The sequence below is a fragment of the Mizuhopecten yessoensis genome, unplaced genomic scaffold (genome assembly GCF_002113885.1).
Source record: "Mizuhopecten yessoensis strain PY_sf001 unplaced genomic scaffold, ASM211388v2 scaffold10987, whole genome shotgun sequence".
Taxonomy (NCBI): Eukaryota; Metazoa; Mollusca; class Bivalvia; order Pectinida; family Pectinidae; genus Mizuhopecten; species Mizuhopecten yessoensis.
This window is the reverse complement of record NW_018408821.1, coordinates 714,453-735,459: the sequence shown is the minus strand read 5'-3', so window position 1 is coordinate 735,459 and position 21,007 is coordinate 714,453. Positions and strand designations below refer to the sequence as shown.

The following is a 21,007-nucleotide window of genomic DNA, read 5'->3' as shown; positions in this document are numbered from 1 at the left end:
GTTATTATTACTTTTATACTCACATTACAAAACTTGTTTTTATAACACGCAATGATACTCAATCTAAACACAGTTTTCGATCCCTCTGAAAGTTTTCGAGTTCCATTTAGACAAACCTGAAACATTGCGTCGGGAATTGTAATTTGAATGTTCTTTATGCTCTTTATTAAGGGAGATAAGTATGTCTTGTAGTTTTAAGGGAGATAAGTATGCCTTGTAGTTTTGTTGTCACACACTGGTATTCACTTTAAGAACGTAGTCCCATATTATATGAGTTGGAAGGATTATCCTGTTATATCATCACTTCAACTGAAACAAGGGTTTATATGCTGGACTCTTTTCATTGACCTAGCTTTAGATAAGTACAGTTCAACAGGTGTTATATAGCTGATAAGGATTATTTATAATCTCGATAAATACAGTTATATAAGAAAAAAGATTTGCATGATTAACTGATCAATAATAATAATTACATTCATATTTTCATATTGAAATAATGTTTCCGATGGATATAGAACTTTGTGTGCTTTGTCAAAGTTTCATCCACTGATATATACTTTTCACAGGAAGAGAAATCAATTATTAAATGTCCACTCAACACACGCGACCAGCAGAAGCAGATCAGTGCTATAACTTCGTCTTTACACAAATGTCAGCGGGAATGATTTAAACTGAATGGATTCACTGGAAACTTAAACACAGAAGGGATTTTTCTGGTACGAGGCGCGCATCACATGGTTATCCTTCTATATTCGTTTGTTAGATTCTATATAATTTCAGGCGTTACATGTGGCATAATATTATTCAACCAGCTGATTACAACATTCTGTTTAGCAAAAGCAGGTTAAGTGCCCTGTATGAGTAGCAGCTTTTATATCCCTTCTGATGGTGCCTACTACCTGGGAATTACAGTCCATTGGCCTCGCATGTTCATTTTGAAAAATTAAATACCCCTTGGTATTATACACTTGCAGGTTTTCTCTTTAAAAGTGTCACATGATTACAGAAACCTTTTTAATACTACAGCGTAGCTTTTCCACAGATATTTTTTATCAATAGCATTGATATGGCATGAAGACTGAGAGTTTAACATCGACTGATTTAATACACGTACTCGCCAACATAAACATCTGTAGCATACTAATAGGTTCAACCACAACAGGCGAAGGAGCAATATATAGGTTACATATTGCTACATATTGCTTCTTCGCTTGTTGTGATTGAACCTATTTGCTGATGGACTCATACTCAGTCCCCTGCATACTTTTGGGTATCCAGACGAGGAACAAAGGACCAAATTATTCCACCATTAAAAAAACCAGGGCGTTGGCTTTACCCTTGCCCTGTATTCTACTATGTACCAGTATTTGCAGTATGTGTTTCAAACATTTAAAACATGCAGAGAGCAGAGAACTTTTTTTTTTTTTTTTTGTTTAACTGAATGTACGATAATTGATATCACTTGTATTATTAATACAGATATTATATGTGCTAAAATCAAATAATCTATTAGCGGGAATTGTTCTTTTCAGCCAGGAGTGTACAGAATGTCTTAGATTTGTTTGTAGACATACACAATGGTCTTGGACATTGAATATTTAATTTTACTCCAATATTCCAGCAGTCCTTTGACTATTAAATTCATACAAATCACAAAATATTGTTAATATAATCTGATTCGTTAATTACAATAATGTTTTTATATGTTTTAGATGATTTTATTTTACTTCATTGACACATTTTAAAAGGAGCTTCTTGTTACTCATATTCAGTTGAGAACTTGTGTTGATTTAAGATTAAACAGTGCTGAAATGCCACCTCAGGTCATCTACAGTTTCAAAACGATCCCCCCCCCCTCCCCCGCCCATTTTATTCTCCCTCTGTGTTTGGGCCTTTGGGCCTCACAAAGGTGGCTTGCGGCCACCTGCCCCATCTGCAGTGGGGGTCTTTTCCCCTTAAATGGAAAAACGGTAGTAGATTTTTTTCCCTGGATGAAGCCCTGAGTCTAAATTTGACAATTTTAAGCAGTTTTCTAAATTTTAAAAAGAATTATTCTTATTTTATAATAAGATTGTTCGCAAGTCTAAAGGGCCAGATAGGTTAGGTGATTCACTAGTCGTTGCTTAAATTTGCTAGTCCAGGACTAGCGGACTAGTGTTAGTGTCGTCCCCTGTTAACGCCGACTTTCTATGTTCTTGTTTTTATCCCCCCGATGGAACACCATGGGTGTCAGATTATGCGCTGGAATGACATATGAAATAACATCAAAAGAACATTGCTGATCGTAATTCAAGCGTAGTCAGGGAGGAAATTTGCGTCATCAATCGATATCTGAGGTCACTCAACGGGGTAAATGTTAGAAAAATGCATCCTGGCCGTTTGATCAGTTTTATTGTATTATAATGCCTACGTTAGCGGTATGATAAGTATGCATAAATGATATATGATTAGGCAGTCATCATTTTACTGGTGAAACGTGTTTCTGTCTCGACCCCAGTACGGAAAAATTAACGTGGGCCACTGGAACAGTCAGTAAACAGGAAAAAACATGTATGATGAACAAAGATCTTCGACTTCCATTCGTTTTGTAGTGTGATCATATATCCTTTTAATAGACCGGAGTGATGCGAGGTTGGTGATTGATTAATGCATATGTAATACGTAATACAGTGTGCTAGCGTTGTCAAATAGTATGTTAAACTACACATATATACTTTACACGAGGCACTCCGTTATGAATACGATATACACGTATCTCACAAACTTCATAAGGACACGAAAGGCTTGCATCCTAGCGTCATCACCCTAATTTACCCAAGGGACGTAACTGTTTGATCAAGGGGGCCATGTGCGGTATAACAAACTAGCTGGGACATTACCAGTCTGTTGAAATCAATTATCAATATATGTTATTATTCAAATCGATTACATATTTCATTACAGTCGTGCTTTTATTTCAACATTTATCTGATATTATATAACTGTCGGTATATGCAGGAATTGTAGCCTGCAAAATATATTATAAATCTATATCGATAAGGAATGGCCATTCGAAACAAAGCCGATACAGCTCTGTATATAGGGATTGTGACCAATACAAATGGCGGTTGTCCGCAGTTTCTATTTCTAAAAAGGGAAACAATTCCCTGATAGCCTGTTTCTGTTTTCTTTGCTATAATTAGGATGTTTTATTAAGCATAGGCCAATCCTAAAGGATCTGTTGCGAACTTATTTAATATCTTGACATACATATGGAAGGGATATATACTATTCATAAACGTTTGTATTCGGATATGAAAGATAAGATATCGACTTAATGTTTTTTGAGAAATTAAAAGTGGTGAATCAGGAAGGTTCCTCGAAATCAGAAAAAATCTCAGTGTTCAATCATTTTCGGAAGAGCCGTTACAGACGGTATTGGGATGCACCACATCATTTAACTCATACAGTGCAGACTGAAAACTGAATTGCGTTTGGATTGAATCAGTTTCTACAAAATTTGAACTAGAATTTGGATACGAATCAGACTATTTTTCTCGCTGCCAAAAGTACAACAGAGACTGCGAGGAGGATATCGAAATACGAGTTACCTCCCGTTAAGCGATCAGCACATATAGTTTCCCTACAGCTATATCTTAAAATGCGTGTTTTTTTTTATTAGATTGTTATGCTTACTTGTTTCCAGCAATCGTGTAAGTACAAAGGTATTTCAGACTTACAACAACTTACATGAGCTTGAAGTGAAAACAAATGGCAGTAAAATGAATCTATAGATAAGAATTCACTACACCGTCTTTCCTTAAATACTCAATGTGTAAGTAATAAGGGAAAAGAACATGTTTAAATGAATTGTAGAATTATAAAAAATATAAATTAAACAATTTCAGTAGCTAAGATGAGATAAAAAGTAGGACGGTTGCAACTTTCATAAAGGAATCTATGAACATTACAGTAACAGATGTTTGTAATTGCAAAAATAGGCATATTTTTTCTTTATATAGGAATAGATGAAAACCTCACAATTGAAAGACAGTATACAACAAATTGTGAACAGAAGCGAACTCGTTTCTTGAAGTCTGTACTGCAAGTAGTTTAAAAAGTTAAAAAGTTAATAAGAATAATACGGACACACTAATATTAAGTATGGACTTTAAGGAAGCTTTGATAAGTTAAGGGAACAAAGAAAAACCACAAAGTACAAGTGAAACGCATAAAACAACAAATGAATAACGATATTTTGAGAGAGAGAAAACTAACAACAGAGTACAATACACAAGAAGACAGAATAGACAAGGAAAGCTAGTAGAACTTAATTTCTCTCATAGTAAAAAATACAAACGAAAGTAAAATCTGTAGATATAAAACCTTCGAACATTTAGCTCTAAGAAATACCAAAGGTACTGGGATTTGGAAATGAATAATAGTATACTCGAACGTAAGAAAAAGTAATGAGTACATGGAAATTGTTTTAATGACAGAGTATAAGCCACTCTAAAGCACTCTAAAACATTCAAACGAATTAAAAATAGCATGGGATCATTGTAAGCTTATAATAAAAAAAGGTATTCGTTATATATTATTATAAAAGTAGTTCAGAAAAAAACATCAAATTTACTCCGGTCAAAATATATTAGAATGGGAAACAATGACTAACAGAACTTGAGGGGAAAACAAAATAAACTGAAATGCTTTAGTATACAATGAATAAGGAAAACAAACTGAAATGCTTTAGTATACAATGTATAAAGGGAACAGACTGAAATGCTTTAGTATACAATGTATAAGGGAAACGAACTGAAATGCTTTAGTAAACAATGTATAAGGGAAACAAACTGAAATGCTTTAGTATACAATGAATAAGGAAAACAAACTGAAATGCTTTAGTATACAATGTATAAGGGAAACAAAATGAAATGCTTCAGTATACAATGTATAAGGGAAGCAAACTGAAATGCTTTAGTATACAATGTATAAGGGAAACAAACTGAAATGCTTTAGTATACAATGTATAAGGGAAACAAACTGAAATGCTTTAGTATACAATGTATAAAGGGAAAAAACTGAAATGCTTTTGTATACAATGTATAAGAGAAACAAACTGAAATGCTTTAGTATACAATGCATAAAGGGCACACACAAAAATGCTTTAGTATACAATGTATAAGGGAAACAAACTTACATGCTTTAGTATACAATGAATAAGGGAAACAAACTGAAATGCTTTAGTATACAATGTATAAGGGAAACAAACTGAAATGCTTTAGTATACAATGTATAAAGGAAAAAGAATGAAATGCTTTAGTATACAATGTATAAGGAAAACAAACTGAAATGCTTTAGTATACAATGTATAATGGAAACAAACTGAAATGCTTTAGTATACAATGTATAAGGGGAAAAACTGAAATGCTTTAGTATACAATGTATAAGGGAAACAAACTGAAATGCTTTAGTATTCAATGTATAAGGGGAAAAACTGAAATGCTTTAGTATACAATGTATAAAGGGAACAAACTGAAATGCTTTAGTATACAATGTATAAAAGGAAAAATTTGAAATGCTTTAGTATACAATGTATAAGAGAAACAAACTGAAATGCTTTAGTATACAATGTATAAAGGGAGCAAACTGAAATGCTTTAGTATACAATGTATAAGGGAAACAAACTGAAATGCTTTAGTATTCAATGTAGAAGGGAAACAAAATAAATGCTTTAGTGTACAATGTATAACGGAAAAACACTGAAATGCTTTAGTATACAATGTATAAGGGATCAAAATGAAATGCGTTAGTATACAATGTATAAGGGAAGCAAACTGAAATGCTTTAGCATTTAAGGGAAACAAACTGAAGGGGATCAAGACGGATTGCGAAATATGTGGACAGGAGAGGGCAAACAAGTATATATTGGAATTGGAAAAAGGCAGGATAAAATGTAATTGATGAAAAAACAAATGATCATAGAAATTCAACGAGAGAGGCACATACACTTTTTTCAAACAATAAAAGACATCTATGAAAACCTAGAAACATTTAAAAATACTAATGAAGAAGCAAACATGCATGTTCATGTTGTTCAGCATAAATCAATGAGCGAAGGTCAACAGTAAACAATGGTGATGAAAACTGCAAAACTATAAAACAGCGTTGAGAGGCATTTAAAATAATGAAACGAAGCAAAACACCGGAAACAAATGGAATTAAGGTTGAACTCTTGGTTGATACAAGAAATTTCGTAACAGAGTTTATAAATGAAATCAATCATAATCAGGAACTTTAACTTAGCAAGAATCCAAAAGATGCTTTACTCTATAACTTTCAAAAAGAAAGCCATTTCAAAAATCTTGTGACCGATATCCCTGATCAATGACTACAAAATTACATCATACACTTTTAAGACAAACACTGACATATCTTTCCAAATAATGATTCACACAGACCAAAATAGATACATATCAAAAACGGTTTTATTAGTTTTAACATACAACAAATGCGGAAAAATAATGATTTCAAGGAACAACGGAGTTGTGAGTGTATATTATTTTGAGATAAATGAGCATAATGAAATATTACGTGGAGTACGTCAAGGGTGTCCTTTTAATGTATTATATAAGTTATTTCAGTAGAATTGCCAGTGGCAAAGGTAACAAATCATACATATTTAGAAAACATAACAATATAGCAAGCACAATATAAAGTCATAGAAAAAATTGAAAGGCTATCAGGGTTGAAAATAAATGAAACCAAAACAGATGGTATCTGATAAAAAGAAATAACAAAAGAATAAAATGAAACACATAAAGGAATTAAATAAAAGTGCTTTGATACATATTTTGGTAAAAAGCTGGGGGGAAAAAATTGAAAAGAAAAAGAAAGTGAACTGAAAAGAAACATTCGTCGACAAAGGAAGTATTGAAAAACTGGAGGAAATGAAAACTTACAACATAGAAGTTGATAGTTAGATATAATTTCTGAAGTTAATGTGATGATGTCAATGTTTCTTACGCGTAAATTATTAATGTTTCAAAAGTTAAGGACTGTAGTGTTCTACACAATTGTTTTTAATGCCAGCATATGCAGTTTCCGGGAAGTTGTTTATGTTTTCCAGATCATTTGATTTGATTGCTACATTATGCTTTATCAAAAATATATCAAAACCCTTTTTTACTTTGAACAGTGATAGCCTTATATGATTTGATTACACGATGGAAACATGGTAATTGTATAAATGTGTATAACCAACAATAAAGTAATAATTGTAGTAATGACAACGCTTTAAAATATAACTTATATTATTACTACTATGCTTGATCGATGCAATTTAAAATAGGTATCATTTATTTGTGATTGTGATATATCACTTAAATGACCTACATATATACACATCTCAACATTCCACAAGACATTAATATTTTTCTCATGTTTGTAATTGATAGCAACTCCATACAAACACAAATCATTGTCAAATCATCATTAATTCGAAATCATAGCGAACTGGAATTTGCAGTAGTTGATTGAGTGTTTCCTGGCTGAGAATTCGAAGATGTTGTATATCTCTGCTTTTTGCCAAAGACTAAGACAGTGTAATAACTGAAAACTCTCCTGTTTAAAACAAAACTGGCTAAAACAAATAATCCTTGACACGCGGTGGCTATTGTCACCAGGAAACTAAAAACCGACACAGGAAACAATGTATCGACAACCAGTAAGATCCACGTTATTCCAGTTACAGAAAATAGTTTCACGTAGATGACATACTGATTCCGTCTTTCCTTGGTGCTATCCACTTTTGGTGAATTCTTTATTTGTATAGCTGTTTTTATGAAAAAATAAACGTTACTGAAGCAAATGATTAACACTGGCGCAAGAAATGTAAGATAAAACGAGACATTATTACTGATAAAACATCGTGTTTCACCGTAACCGATGTTATTGTCATGAGATGTGAGATAAACAACGATGATATTGATGAAAACTATGGCTGCCGATAATCCATACGAATATAAGATATACAGTGAAATCCTCCTCTTCCAGTTCCATGCTGATAGTCTTCCTGCCATCATATCACCAGCGAAAACACTATACATATGAAACGAACAAACGTTCATGCAACCAAATGTAGATAGCCAAAATATGTGGATTAAAACACCAAACACTATGCATAATGTAGGTGCAGATGTTATATAAAAACCACACTGGAAAAGCAGTTGGGCAAAGAACATTGCAAATACCAAACTCATGTTGTTCATTCCTGGTAATGAGCGCATGGCAGGAAATACGCAGTAAGTTATGAATGTTAAGAAGAGACATACGAGGGATATGACGTTACAAACTAGCGTTGTGATTTTAAGAGCACCATGCAACGGTGGCTCACCAAAACCAGTCACAAAAGAGCCGTTAAATATATTTCGAAAATCATTGAGACAAATTCGAACTTTGTTATCTATCAACAAAAATTGATCTTGGTAAAGTTTCCTTGTTGATTTCGACACTGACATTTCTAAAGTTGATTCATCCACATCAAATTCATCCTCCTCTAGTTCCACCTGACGGCAGAGTAAAAGTGGAGACACCAGTGACGTCTGATAGTTATTGTGAAGACTGAAGGCAGTTTCGCGTATTGTTTTACTGTAACAATGGTTCATAAAACTGATTGCATTCACAAGTGTTGGTAGCATAAATGCTTCAGACGTCACAGAGGATTGCAGAGCGACATTTTCAAAAACGTAATTATTATTCGTCAAGTTAAGTAACGTCTGTTCTGTAAAAAGTCTATCAACATCATCTGATATGAGAAATGTTGTATGCACCGTAAATTTCAATCCCTCAGTGTCGTTTGAAATCACATGATCACACTTCATATTCACCATTATATGAAACGAATCAAAAGAGACACGTCCGACGTTTCGCGATATGTTATCTTTGATATTTCTCATCATCATCTCCAGCAGATTCTGTGATGACATTGTTAAAGTGACGTTCCCTTCCAAAGAAACAGCCACCGTATATCGGAGGTTATTTGTTCTTTTCAGCAAGGGTTTACACGTCTTATTTGTGAGCACTTTGCCTGGATAGCACGTCAGCCGACGTGTCTTATTCTGCAAAAAAGTAAAAGTATAATGCATCACTCTTGTTATAATGTAAAATCTACAAAACGTTGATATTATAACAAGCTGTATTTATAAAATATTACTACAAAACACTGACAACATGCTATATTTTAATACGTCACAATTTGTTTCCACATCAAAATAATTTGGGCATACTGCTTGTGTCTTCGTTTTTGGCTGCATTGTTTTTAAGTCTGATAACTTAGTGGAAGACAACCTTTTGTTAAGTATACGTTATTTTTTATTTTAACACTGTTAGTCTACTATGTTTTTAAATAAATGCCAATTTGTATTCTACTTTTTACTTATTCAATTGGACAATATGTTATTACAAATACGATTTTATCACAAGAAACGATTTTCTTATTGATTTTCCGCTATCAACATTTCCCCATGATTATGATTGTGGATTTGATATAATATAACAACAATATCAAATAGTGTATATAATTTTTTTTTTTTTTTTTTTTATTCGGCACCCGGGCGCCATTCTTATTAAAAAAATGATAGTTAGGTAACAAAATGTTATAAATAGCATCTAAATATTATGATTAACATTTGAAAAAAGCGATTTCATATGAAGGACAGTTTGCATAAAAGATATTCTTTTCATTGGCCAGGTAAATTAAAGCTGGTATTTTAAAACACATTTCAAAGGGATGAACGCTTTATACGTACATTAAGAGTGTTGTATATTTCCTCGTCGTTGGCAAATGTCAGAATCTGTATTTCGGCTTCTACGGCTAATTGAGGTCCACGGACTCTGGGCGAAAACATATCTCGTAACGATGGCTGTACTCTCGGCTGTTTGGGAGGATCAAAATCAAAGGCGCTTGATAAACGAGGACGCCATAAAAATGGTGGCATAATTGTCATGTTTATGTTAGAACAGAGTGAACAGAAAACATTCTTGTATTGTTGAAATCCAGGAACCATAGGTAAATTGTTGCATAACTCAATGATGCTTTCTCCATAATATTGGTCTTCGCTTGGTACCGAACACTTGTTAATGGAATCGTTTTTGGGTAATGACGAAGGGTTATTACACAAAAAACAGAATACATTTTTATAGCGATGGCGGAAAGGAGGAAGAAATTTACCCCAACTTTCACAGGCTGATTGTATATCCGGGTCCAACTCCATCCATACTCCAGTCACATTACACTTTTCAATGAGTACAGGACTACTTTCACAATACGTCTGACTCATTTGGACATTTTCCTTGTTTCTGTCCCTCGGAAAGATACGCACAGCGCAGTCCATGCTTTTTGCAGTCTTAATCAAATCATTTAACATAACATGGAAGCGTGCGTTAATTTCAGATCCACATTCTATCTGAACATGCCAAGGCATGTAGGCTTTTTGTTCCATCTCAAACGAGTTTAAATGACACCACATACAATCAAAATTCTTGTAAATTGAATTTCCATGTGTCACCGGAAGGGTACCAAATATGTCATCCGTGGAAATTCCACATCGCAATTGGGATTCGTCGATAAAACTACCTATTTCTTGTTGTCGGCATTGGTTCACTGCTCCATATGGTTTCGATTCTTGTTGTTCCACTAAAGACGACTCTACCAGAAAATCATTGAAACAAGCTGTAGGGGCCTTCAATAATATATCGAAACAACAAAAGGGAGGTCTTTCGCGAAACAGACATGTTTTCATATCACATGAACAATCCATTTTCTCATAGACCGAGTACTTATCCTCACAGTAAGAACTTACACCATCAATGGCATAATGATAGGACACAAGTTTAGTGGTATTCCACGCTTTCTGAAGCAGTGACATTGGTTCATGAATTTGACTCAAGTACATTCTCGTCTTCGATTTTTCCAAGACAGAGTGATAAAAGTCCAGATTATACCCCGAGAGAGTAACATAATAGGTGTAATATCTACTTGTCCCCTCTACCATGGAACTAGTCACATCAAAATATTGATTAGGGTTTGTGTTGTTCCTGTTACAAAGAAAGCAGAAAATGTTCTTGTAAGGCTGAGTGTTTGGAGTCCAGTCGAGTCTGTTACATCCTCTTTCTATGGACACATCGTATGGAGACCATATTCCGGACTCATTACACGTATCTATTAACTCATCTTCGACAAAATAGTCAGGGGGATTACAAATAAAGCAAAATATATTTCGGTGGTTTTTATAACTAAGTTTGTAGTTATTCGAACATGCTGATTCGATATCACGATCATAGTATGCCCATGTGCCTGTAACATTGCACCATCGTTCCAAAGGTTCAAATAAACCAGTAGGGCGCAAGAATGTCCCATGACATTTATGCATGTCACGTGGGTCTGTTTTGTACTCCAATTGGCAGTCCTTAGACTTAGCGGTATTGAATAAAGCGTCATAAGACGACAAGAAATTCAAATCAACAAAATCGAAGCACGACACATCAATTTTCCACTCTGTGTAATTGTAAATTCCATTGCATTCAGCACAAAACTTATTACGGAACGAAAAAGTATATTTCGCTGATGTGACGGGCGGAAACTGTAATGACTCAATATCCGTGTAGTTCATTGTACACTTTTCTTTGAGTTCTTTTGAAGAATTGTCGTGGCATTCTACAACGACGTAGTGATTTGACTTCCTGTTGAAGCTGTCGTGAGTGAGCGAGGTAGTTACACATTCGTCTTCAGGCATTGAAAACATAACATCCGGACAGCAATCTCTACGTATAATACAGTGTTTGTCGCATTGACATTCGGGACATATGTCTGTTTTAATGTTACTTTCGAATTCAGTAATGAAGCTGTAATGTTGTTTGTCACAGATATATTGAGGACCACACACTAAATAATATTCATATATTAAATGTGTCAGATTGTAAATCAGTCTTGAAGAAGATTCCCGAATGTGGAGAGGTAACTGACCTGTTTCATTCGGAAACGTTTGCGAAGGGAGGATGATATTACCTGCTATTAAAATGTAAAGTACAATCTGTATTTCTTTACACGCCATCTTGATCTTTAGATAGCTCGCAATTCTATTTTATCCTGTAGCGAAAAAAAAAGAATAAGATTATTATAAAATCAAATCTAGAGAATGACAAAATACAATGAGTAAAATGTATCATTGTTTTGTTTATATATTCATGCTGTTGAGTTTAAAACACATTATAGTAGTAGTAATAATTAGATATACGTGATCGATAACTCATAATCATAGCTTTCGGAAGCACAACTAGTTAATAGGCAATGCTTTTTGTTTGTAAGTCACAGCAACATAATAGGAGGTCTAACAGTTGAATTGGAAGGGAAATATAATTCACATGACGTGTTGTATATCTACATACATTATAATGATGTTTCTCTACATACATTATAATGCTGTATATCTACATACATTATAATGCTGTTTTATATATAAACTGTGGATTTCATACTGTGAAACATGTAATTGACTTTTTTCATAAAATAGTGAAGTAGTAATTCAAAAACCCAAACAAAGCAGTTTTCAAACAGACTCGTTCAGGTTTAAATATCAGTACGTTGGGTATTTTTGTTTATTATTGATACGATACACGATAAATGTAATGATTGTTTGTTACTGGCTACTCAAAAGCCTTTACTATGTGACAATATGTGGAGAGATTGATCTAGGATCTTATAACGCCTCATGATATATTAATTTTTCCGAACATAACAATAAGTTAGCAAACTGATTGATGATTATTTTGCTGTATTTATACAGTGAGTTATACATGTTTATAACGTCACAATGACGTTCCTGTTTTTCCTGGATTCCACGTGCCATATATAGTACGCGGTTAACAGGTCATCAGTATAGTATTTCTGAACCCCATGACAGCGGCATGGCCCACACCTGTATGACAAGCACTATAACTCACATTTCATTAGCTATATATACATTGGCTCAATCAAAATAACTTACAACCTAGAATTATTATTATGTGGCATTATAGAATTTGAAATATTTGGAAACAAAATTAACAAAAATACACATGTTTACACAGTCGAGTATATTACCTCTTATTTCTTGTAATGGTTTTTGTTTTTTAAAAAGTTTGCTGATTTCTTCATTAGATTATTTAGTTAGGATAAAGATATTAATTTAATTGGATACACGTTTGTGTTTTTATGTTAAAGTGATATGCGTATGCAAACCGTAAACATTAAATGAAGATATAAACGAAACTGATATAAAAACACGATAACAATGGTTGAAAATGGATTCGCACCAATCAGAGTTCACTACAGCAAAACTATGATCGATTGTATAAAGTAAAAAGTAAGTGGACTGATATATCTGACGTTGAAATTTAAATTGTGTTTTTAAAAAACCCAACATCATCCTATTATAGAATCTTTAATGGTATAATGATATACTACGCCAATTCATGAATATAACGGTACAATGTTACAAATATTTCATTGATTAAAGGTACGAATGGTACTTACCGTGAGTAAGTAAGACTGTGTTGGCGAGGAGCATAGGACACAACTCTGCCTTACTGTCGTCTGCAACTTAGTAATACACTACACGCCTCCTACACTGGCTAAGACAGAGGATGCGGGAAAATCCAAACTGTTTCCAGCATTTCTTTGCTCCTTTAAGGTCTATGGTATGTAGAAGTGGTATTGAATAAACACTGAACATCATAACTCTGGTTAGTCACTGGAACGCTTACTCTTCTTGAGCACATGGGTTTTCGTATAGGATTCCGACACGTTGATGTCTTCTCCGTTCCTGTTGATTTTCTTCCTGTTCTTGCACAAAGTAAAGTATTGGTCTAATCCTCATATATTAAAGTGTCTACAATTTAATCAATGAGACATAAAAAACGCATGTAAGATTATTTTAACCATCACTATAGTAAACAACATTGTGATTTGATAAACAACAAAAGTATACTTTTGTAAAATTACACACAACGCATAACGAGCTAAACATTTGAAAGATGGGACATTTCTAGTCCATTTTTCCCAACTTGCCTACAAGACCACGTGTGATTTAAGATTGATGAACGCCTGTTAATGAGATGGTACATGAGGCGGTAAACAGGTAACATTCGCCAGGGGCTATGTAACAGCTATGTTTGTATATTCTCTATTGTGTTACTACATAAACCCATATATAAAAAAAAACAATTCTTGAACAAACCTAGTTAATGAATCGTAATACAGGTAATGAAGTTAAAAAAGTATAATTAGTTTTTGTGACATTAACTGTAGAAAAGGGGAAATTTACTTTATTAGGGGATGAACCTAAGCATTTTGATATTTGAGGCGGTATACCGTGATTACACTATCGCAAATACGGTTTTACGGTAGGGTTATCCCAATTTGTATTCATATCAGCTACAATCACCGAAAGAAACGTAACGTATTTGTGCGTTTTCTTCAGAACTTGGTCTTTCTGCCGTGAAATGGTGGCGTAAGGGATATTCAAAATGAGGCTGAATCACATTGAGCTTTCGGGGTCACGCTATTGTGCCTGATACGCTAAAATTTTTAGAGTGCCAGTTTTCACTCCTATTGTTTCCGTGTTGGTTAATGGTGGTTTCTTTCAGTGTTGTTGTCGCCTCAATTCCAGTTATGTTTGTCTTTTTTATCACCTGGATACGTAAATGTGTAAGTGGTATCCTGTTTTGTGTCCAGTAGGTAACCTGACGTTTTCAATCCTAGAAACACACAAACACAGTTGTTTATCTTATAACTTTATTTACCTGATATCATCTTCTCAAGATCTCACGAGTTTCAATACCGTATATCGTTATATGTACCAATACTTACAATATAATAATCATGTTTGTATAGAAAAATGAAAAATATGCATATGATAATGTTGAGTCCATCGTTCATGTCATTATTACCTGGTGCAAATCCATCATACTAACGATGAAACTTAGTGGTAATATATAATTGTCTGTCATGTGAACTAATGTTTCAAATAACTCTCGTTTTTATGATACGATCCGATGTCGGATCCGGAGGCAATACATGTCTAGAGGTTCATAAGGGACAATTTTTTAAAATGTTTTCTGTTAATTATTTGGAGAATTTTTCAATAAGAGCTTATTGAAATCATTTAGAATGATGAAGGTATCGCAATGGTTGCTGTGTTTACATCGGTTATGTGGAAACACACAATTTCAAATGTCGAAGGACGAGGAGGACTTGGAAGTTGTTTATAAAGACGAATAGGAGGAGGAGGACGCGGATTGGACTCTTCGGAGGAGGACGCGGATTGGACTTGAAGGATGACGATAAGGAGGACGAGGACGACGACGACAAGGAGGACGCGGAAGTGGACTCGGGAGACGAGGAGGACGCGGAAGTTGTTTAGGAGGAGGAGGTTGGCTCGAATGACGAAGAGGACGCGGAGGTCGAGAAAGACGACGAGGAGGACGCGGAAGTGGACTACGATGACCAGGAGGACGCGGAGGTGGACAAAGACGTACGACGAAGACGACACGGAAGTGGACTAGGATGAGACGGAGGAGTAACAACAACTATGTGTAACACAACATTTGGTTGTACAGCACTCGTATAACAGAGTGCAGATCAGACATTCTGATAACCCTTATCAATCAATATTAATATTTTCAGTGTACGATTGTTTTCCCAATATACATACGGTATTAAGTTATCCAAATAACGTAAAGGTTGTAATTCCCCCTTTGTACTTTGCGCTTCGATTGTTAAAGAGTATTCGATTGATGATGGTCCATACATGTGTCTAGACGTAAATGCCAAAGTCTGCTATCAGTTAATCCATTTCTAAGGTCGGCAAGCAAATGTTATACGAAATGAGACTTTAAAAGACCACTCTTTACCACCTCCTTATTAAGATTAACTATATAATCTATGAATTGCTTAATCACATTGGAGAAGCTGATTAATTTTCTCCCATACTCTTTTAATGTAATAAAAGCACAGTATTCCTAACAATTGTAATGTTGATCCAAATGCTACGTGCGTCATAAATGGCACATACAGTGTTGCACAAGGATAGTTTCTCCTCCTTTTTTTAGAAAAAAAGGGTTACATTCTAGTTGCATGTTTTAGATAGATATATTTTCCCCTAGCTTATTGCGAACATATCTGTAAAGTGTGTGAGAAAACCCCCATTAATAACAGGCTTATAACTTCTTTATTATGACAAAATAATTCGTTACTCTGATACCACCACGGTTCTAGAGCGAACCCATATATTAATCAAAAGTACGTGTCGTCACCACCTCTGTATCAGGTTAACCCCTTCTACACTCCTCGTTACCTGCAACCCTCTTTAACGCCTCGGGTCTCATTTCTCCCTTGGTATCGCCTCCGTAGCAGGAAATTGGCAACAGGTGATACTGTTTACACTGCAAAACATCTGTGTACCGAACGGCAAAGTAATTAGTTAATGTTATCATCGCACGGCACACACATTATGAAAATAAAAAAAAGAATTATGTTGTCGACATTTTCCACCTGAATGAACTCCCTTTTCCTTTTTAGTCTACGGAGGCTAATGTAGCTATACAATATGAACATTTACAAAAGTCAAAGATAGCCCACGGTACTTTCTGTTTTTATTGCATGCATTGATATACGATCCTTGTTTAAAAAAATAAAATCTGGTCTATTTCATTGGAACGGTATAGGTCTTATAAAAGAAGTAACCCTAACGTATTGAATTCCCATCCCGAATGGCTATGGTCACCAACAATACCACGTTAAGTTTTGTATTTTGTATGGTAACGGACGGGTCTATCTTAAATATGAGGGTTGTCAGCTTATGTCTCGACATGCTTGTACCGTCAATGTACAACCACAAACAGTATTTTAACATAATATAAACTATCTTTATTTCACACAACAATATTTTGAAACAAATTTCTTCAGTTTATTTTATTCATGTTTGCCCGGATTGAAACAGTCAGGGGTCTTAATGTTTGAAGAAACCGGAGACACGGGGAAACCCTACGAGGTCGGGCAGATGACCCTATACCTTTTCACGTCTGATAGGGTAAATAAACCCCGTCTTCTGGTGTTTTTTTGTTTTTGTTTTTTTGTTAAACGTCCTATTAACAGCTAAGGTCATTAAGGACGTGTCCAATGTGTGTTGTGTATGCGTGCATGTGTGTATGAGTGCAGGAGACAGGATATGTTGATGTACTTGCCTCCTTATACTGACAACGGGTGAACCACATGTTGCCATTACCATAAATGCTGAACGTTAAGCAGGAAAAAACAAATGCACTTTTTAAGGACTTTGGTATGTCCCGGACTGGTAACAGAACATATTGCCTTCCACGCCTGGGCGAACGCTCAACATTAAAGCCAGAAGCGAGGTTTTGCCAAGACAAGGCGCTAATAAATAAAAGGTAAATAAAGGAAGAAAGATTAAGATCCCAAATGTTGCAATGTTGCTATATTTTTGTCGCTTTCGTGTCCCCAAATAGAGGGCACAGAAGCAGTTCCCTAATTCTGCAGGGGGTTCAACGCATTAGTCGCCTTTTGCGATACAATGCAGTGGGAGCAGGTGTTAAAGGCGAATGCGCTATCCACTGCGCCAATATTTGAATCTATCGTTATTGATATAGAATATGTTTGTGGTAATTAACCAATAAAGTTCAGTTTCGTTTGAATCATGATTTTGTTTTTTAAAACAGCGAGAAAGCATCTTCAACAAACGTTCATCCTTTATACAGTATTTATTCAACGGTATATCTTTTATTAATGCCATATGTTCTTATAGCATACATGAAACACGTACATGGTTTCGACGCCCTCTCATTGTGTTTTAGAGAAAACATAATAAGGGCGAAACTTCATATTTCTCGTGATTGATACCTGCTCATCACAGGTCTTATTCTCCTGCATAGATAGTTCGTGCAATTCTCATTAATGTTTATAAGGAGAGCCAATCAGTGAGTAGTGCAATGATAAACAATATTAGCTTTCAGTTTTAAGTTGTTTATACATTATTACACGCATTAGAATGTTTATCGGCCTTTTCTTTGCTCATAGTGATAGTCAGCGCGTTAAAATATGGGTCTTTAAGCGTACTAGTGTACATATACGAAAAAAGATGTATTATTTCTTTACAGAGCAATCGACAACAGCCAGGCCGGATGTTGACATGGCAATACAAGAACCAGAAAAGACAAGCATACTATGTATCATCGATAACTACATTTATTTCCAGCTTTTAGATACGTTTTGTTCTTCATTGCTTGCGTCAAATACAAGGAATAAACGTGACGAAATGCGACTTTATCTTAGCTCGAAATGGAAGAGTCGGGTTTGCTCTTTAAACAGAGTACAATGCAAAAAGAACTTGTGTTATTTATACCGTGTCTATCCAAGGTTGGTTTTGGTTTCCTCATTTCCGAGACTATATTCATTAAAGGATCGAGGACTGAATTGAAATGAGGCGTATATAATATATGTATATATGTATTATTTAACGTTTTAATGTAGAATGTCGTTTTTTCATTTATCTGAGGGGTTTCCTGATCATAGACCACCGTACAACTACTGTAACTTAAGTGGGTATTGTATCAAATAAATTGTATTAAGCAAGAGTTTAGATCACCTTGGACATATCATGTTCACTGAAAAACATTCAAGACGGTAAACGGGATAGCTGTGCTGGATATCTTATGGTATTTATGTTTTAAAGGGACAATTTAGTGAAGTTAGGTTTTTTTGTATAACTTTATCACAAAACTCTTCATGATTTTATAGTTTGATACTCCCTATGAACAATTCATGTCGAGAAATTGACAACAAACAATGTTTTCTTGACGTTTTTAACCAGTAATGGAGATATCCTTAACTGTACAGCTGTAGGTTTTAGCGGCAGCTGTCGGTGAATGTCTAGCTAACAAAAAATACCTTTCCAGACGGGGAGAGAAGGTAACCTCTCACTTTTGTCGGCTAGCCTCTCTGAATATAAGTATATGCATCTATTTTGAATTAAAATCATCTTCTAACAGCATCTGAAACATCTTTATACATGAGTGATCTATTTTATGTTTAAAGCTACTGATATCGTACTTTCTGCGGTTTGAAATTCTCCCTGTGGCACCCTCCCAGTGCATGCATGCTCTAATTGAACCTGTTGTTCTTATTCAAATCCAAATGTGAACATAAATATCATAAATATCTTATGATATTTATAATTCTTACTAACGATGTATTGTGTAAATTCAAGAATGAGTTATGTGTGAACTCAGACTTATAACTGACACTGTCGTTATCGGTCGATAGCGTAGTGCTGTAAATGTTTACTTCTCACTGAAAGGCCCGGATATTTATCACCGGCTTTCCCAAAAAATGAAACTGACCACACTTGACGTTGGCTTTAGGTCAATATGTGATTATCAACTACGTAAACTTTCGTTAGGAGATATATATATTCAGTGTCGACTTGATTTGGTCAGGTAATCAAAAATACTTACATCACTAAATTGGCCCTTTAAAACTGCGTATTTGTCAATAATTTGTTAGAAATAAATGATTTATTTTGTGATTTTCCTCGAAATCTAAATTCCTGCTGACCTTTACTCTCAGGAAATGCACGTTGTAAAAGATGTAATAGGGAGCGTTCATACCTGAACAAAGTGCCAGATTTAGATTGAAAGTGACATTCTAAACAAAGCGTCATTTATTGAACTATTCCCTTTTCGTTCCTGCCACTGAATATTTGTATTCGATTTGTTGAAATGCTTATAATTAGCACTATTACATACCTACATTTCGCGTTTGAAAATTGAAAAGCAAAATGATAGCGTATTTGGTTTTTAAAAGGGATAACAGAAACTTCAAGAACTTAATTGTGTTGCTAACAAATATGGGGTCAAAAATGTGATTCCCTAACCCGGGTTAGTTCGTTTATTTCATTCGTTACACGCTTGAACCAAATTTGTTTTGTTTTTATTATTATTATATTTTTTAGTTTCTTACGCGGGAAAATTAGTTCAATATTCTTAGTTGCCGGGTTGAATTTTTTTCGATTTTGCAAGCTATGTCGCTCTATCAGTGGTGTGGACATTATCGGATGTGAGCGAACATTACGGAACCGCAGGTAATATTAAAGCCTTAATTGCTCTAGCTCTTCTAAACTACACTGAACATCGTTAAGTTGTTCACCTTTAAATGTGTTCATTCGTTACCTGCAAATCATCACGTGAGATTATAAAATATTAACATGTATATATATATATGTATCAGTGCGTTCCCTTTCATGGTTTATTGAGTAAACGTTTACTCAGGTTGGCTTTTTATTCTAAACATCTCCGTGTTAACTTTTATGTTCAGCTCTGTACGGTCCATGGTGTCTGTTTACTGCTTTGGCTGCGACACAAATGGTACTAAATACATCGCCACTGGTACCAGACACGTAGACTAAACGACTATACCTTTCAACAAAATGGCGGTCATTTTTCGCTAAATGCTAATTGTCCTGACTAAAAGAAAACACGAAACAAACGGTGTTGGATAATCTTAAAATATGCCATTTTTTAATCACTTCAATGGGAAAATGAAGATGATTCTGCACTTTTCAATATTGATGACTTATTTAATCTATAATATATGATGGCCTATACATTCCCCTTTTGCATCCGTCTCGATTAGTATTGATAGTTTATTTCAATATGACTTTGAATACGAAATTCACAAGAGGAGAGTGATCTGACCTTCAACTAAAGTATAGGGTCAATTGCTTTACTCTGCAAGAAAATCATTTGAACTTGTCGCAAATAGTAATTAACCTATCCAGTGTTACCATTCCTAAAAATGTTGTTATACAACGTATGTTGAAGAACGCAAAGATTAGACAAAGGTTAACATTTCTTAGGCCGACTTGCCAGGCCCTCACATCCATCCCCCCCCCCCCCCCCCCCCCCCAATGCCCCA

At 34.8% G+C, this 21,007-nt stretch overlaps 1 protein-coding gene across 1 annotated transcript; it reads right to left on the bottom strand.

The window, feature by feature from the left end:
- Nucleotides 1-6,851: 6,851 nt before the first annotated feature.
- Nucleotides 6,852-13,706, bottom strand: LOC110464396. The gene is made up of 3 exons (XM_021519591.1): nt 13,553-13,706; nt 9,789-12,127; nt 6,852-9,098 (listed from the first exon to the last, which is right to left on the bottom strand). Exons 2-3 carry the CDS (start codon nt 12,090-12,092, stop codon nt 7,485-7,487), a joined length of 3,918 nt encoding a protein of 1,305 aa, XP_021375266.1. The 5' UTR covers nt 12,093-12,127; nt 13,553-13,706; the 3' UTR covers nt 6,852-7,484.
- Between the last annotated feature and the right edge of the window lie 7,301 nt (nt 13,707-21,007).

What these genes read in the sequence shown, in the direction of transcription:
- LOC110464396 (XM_021519591.1), bottom strand. Translation starts at nt 12,092, where the DNA reads ATGGCGTGTAAAGAAATACAGATTGTACTTTACATTTTAATAGCAGGT. An exon ending in AAATATACAACACTCTTAAT is followed by an intron (nt 9,099 to 9,788) that starts GTACGTATAAAG and finishes ACTTTTTTGCAG; the next exon opens with AATAAGACACGTCGGCTGAC.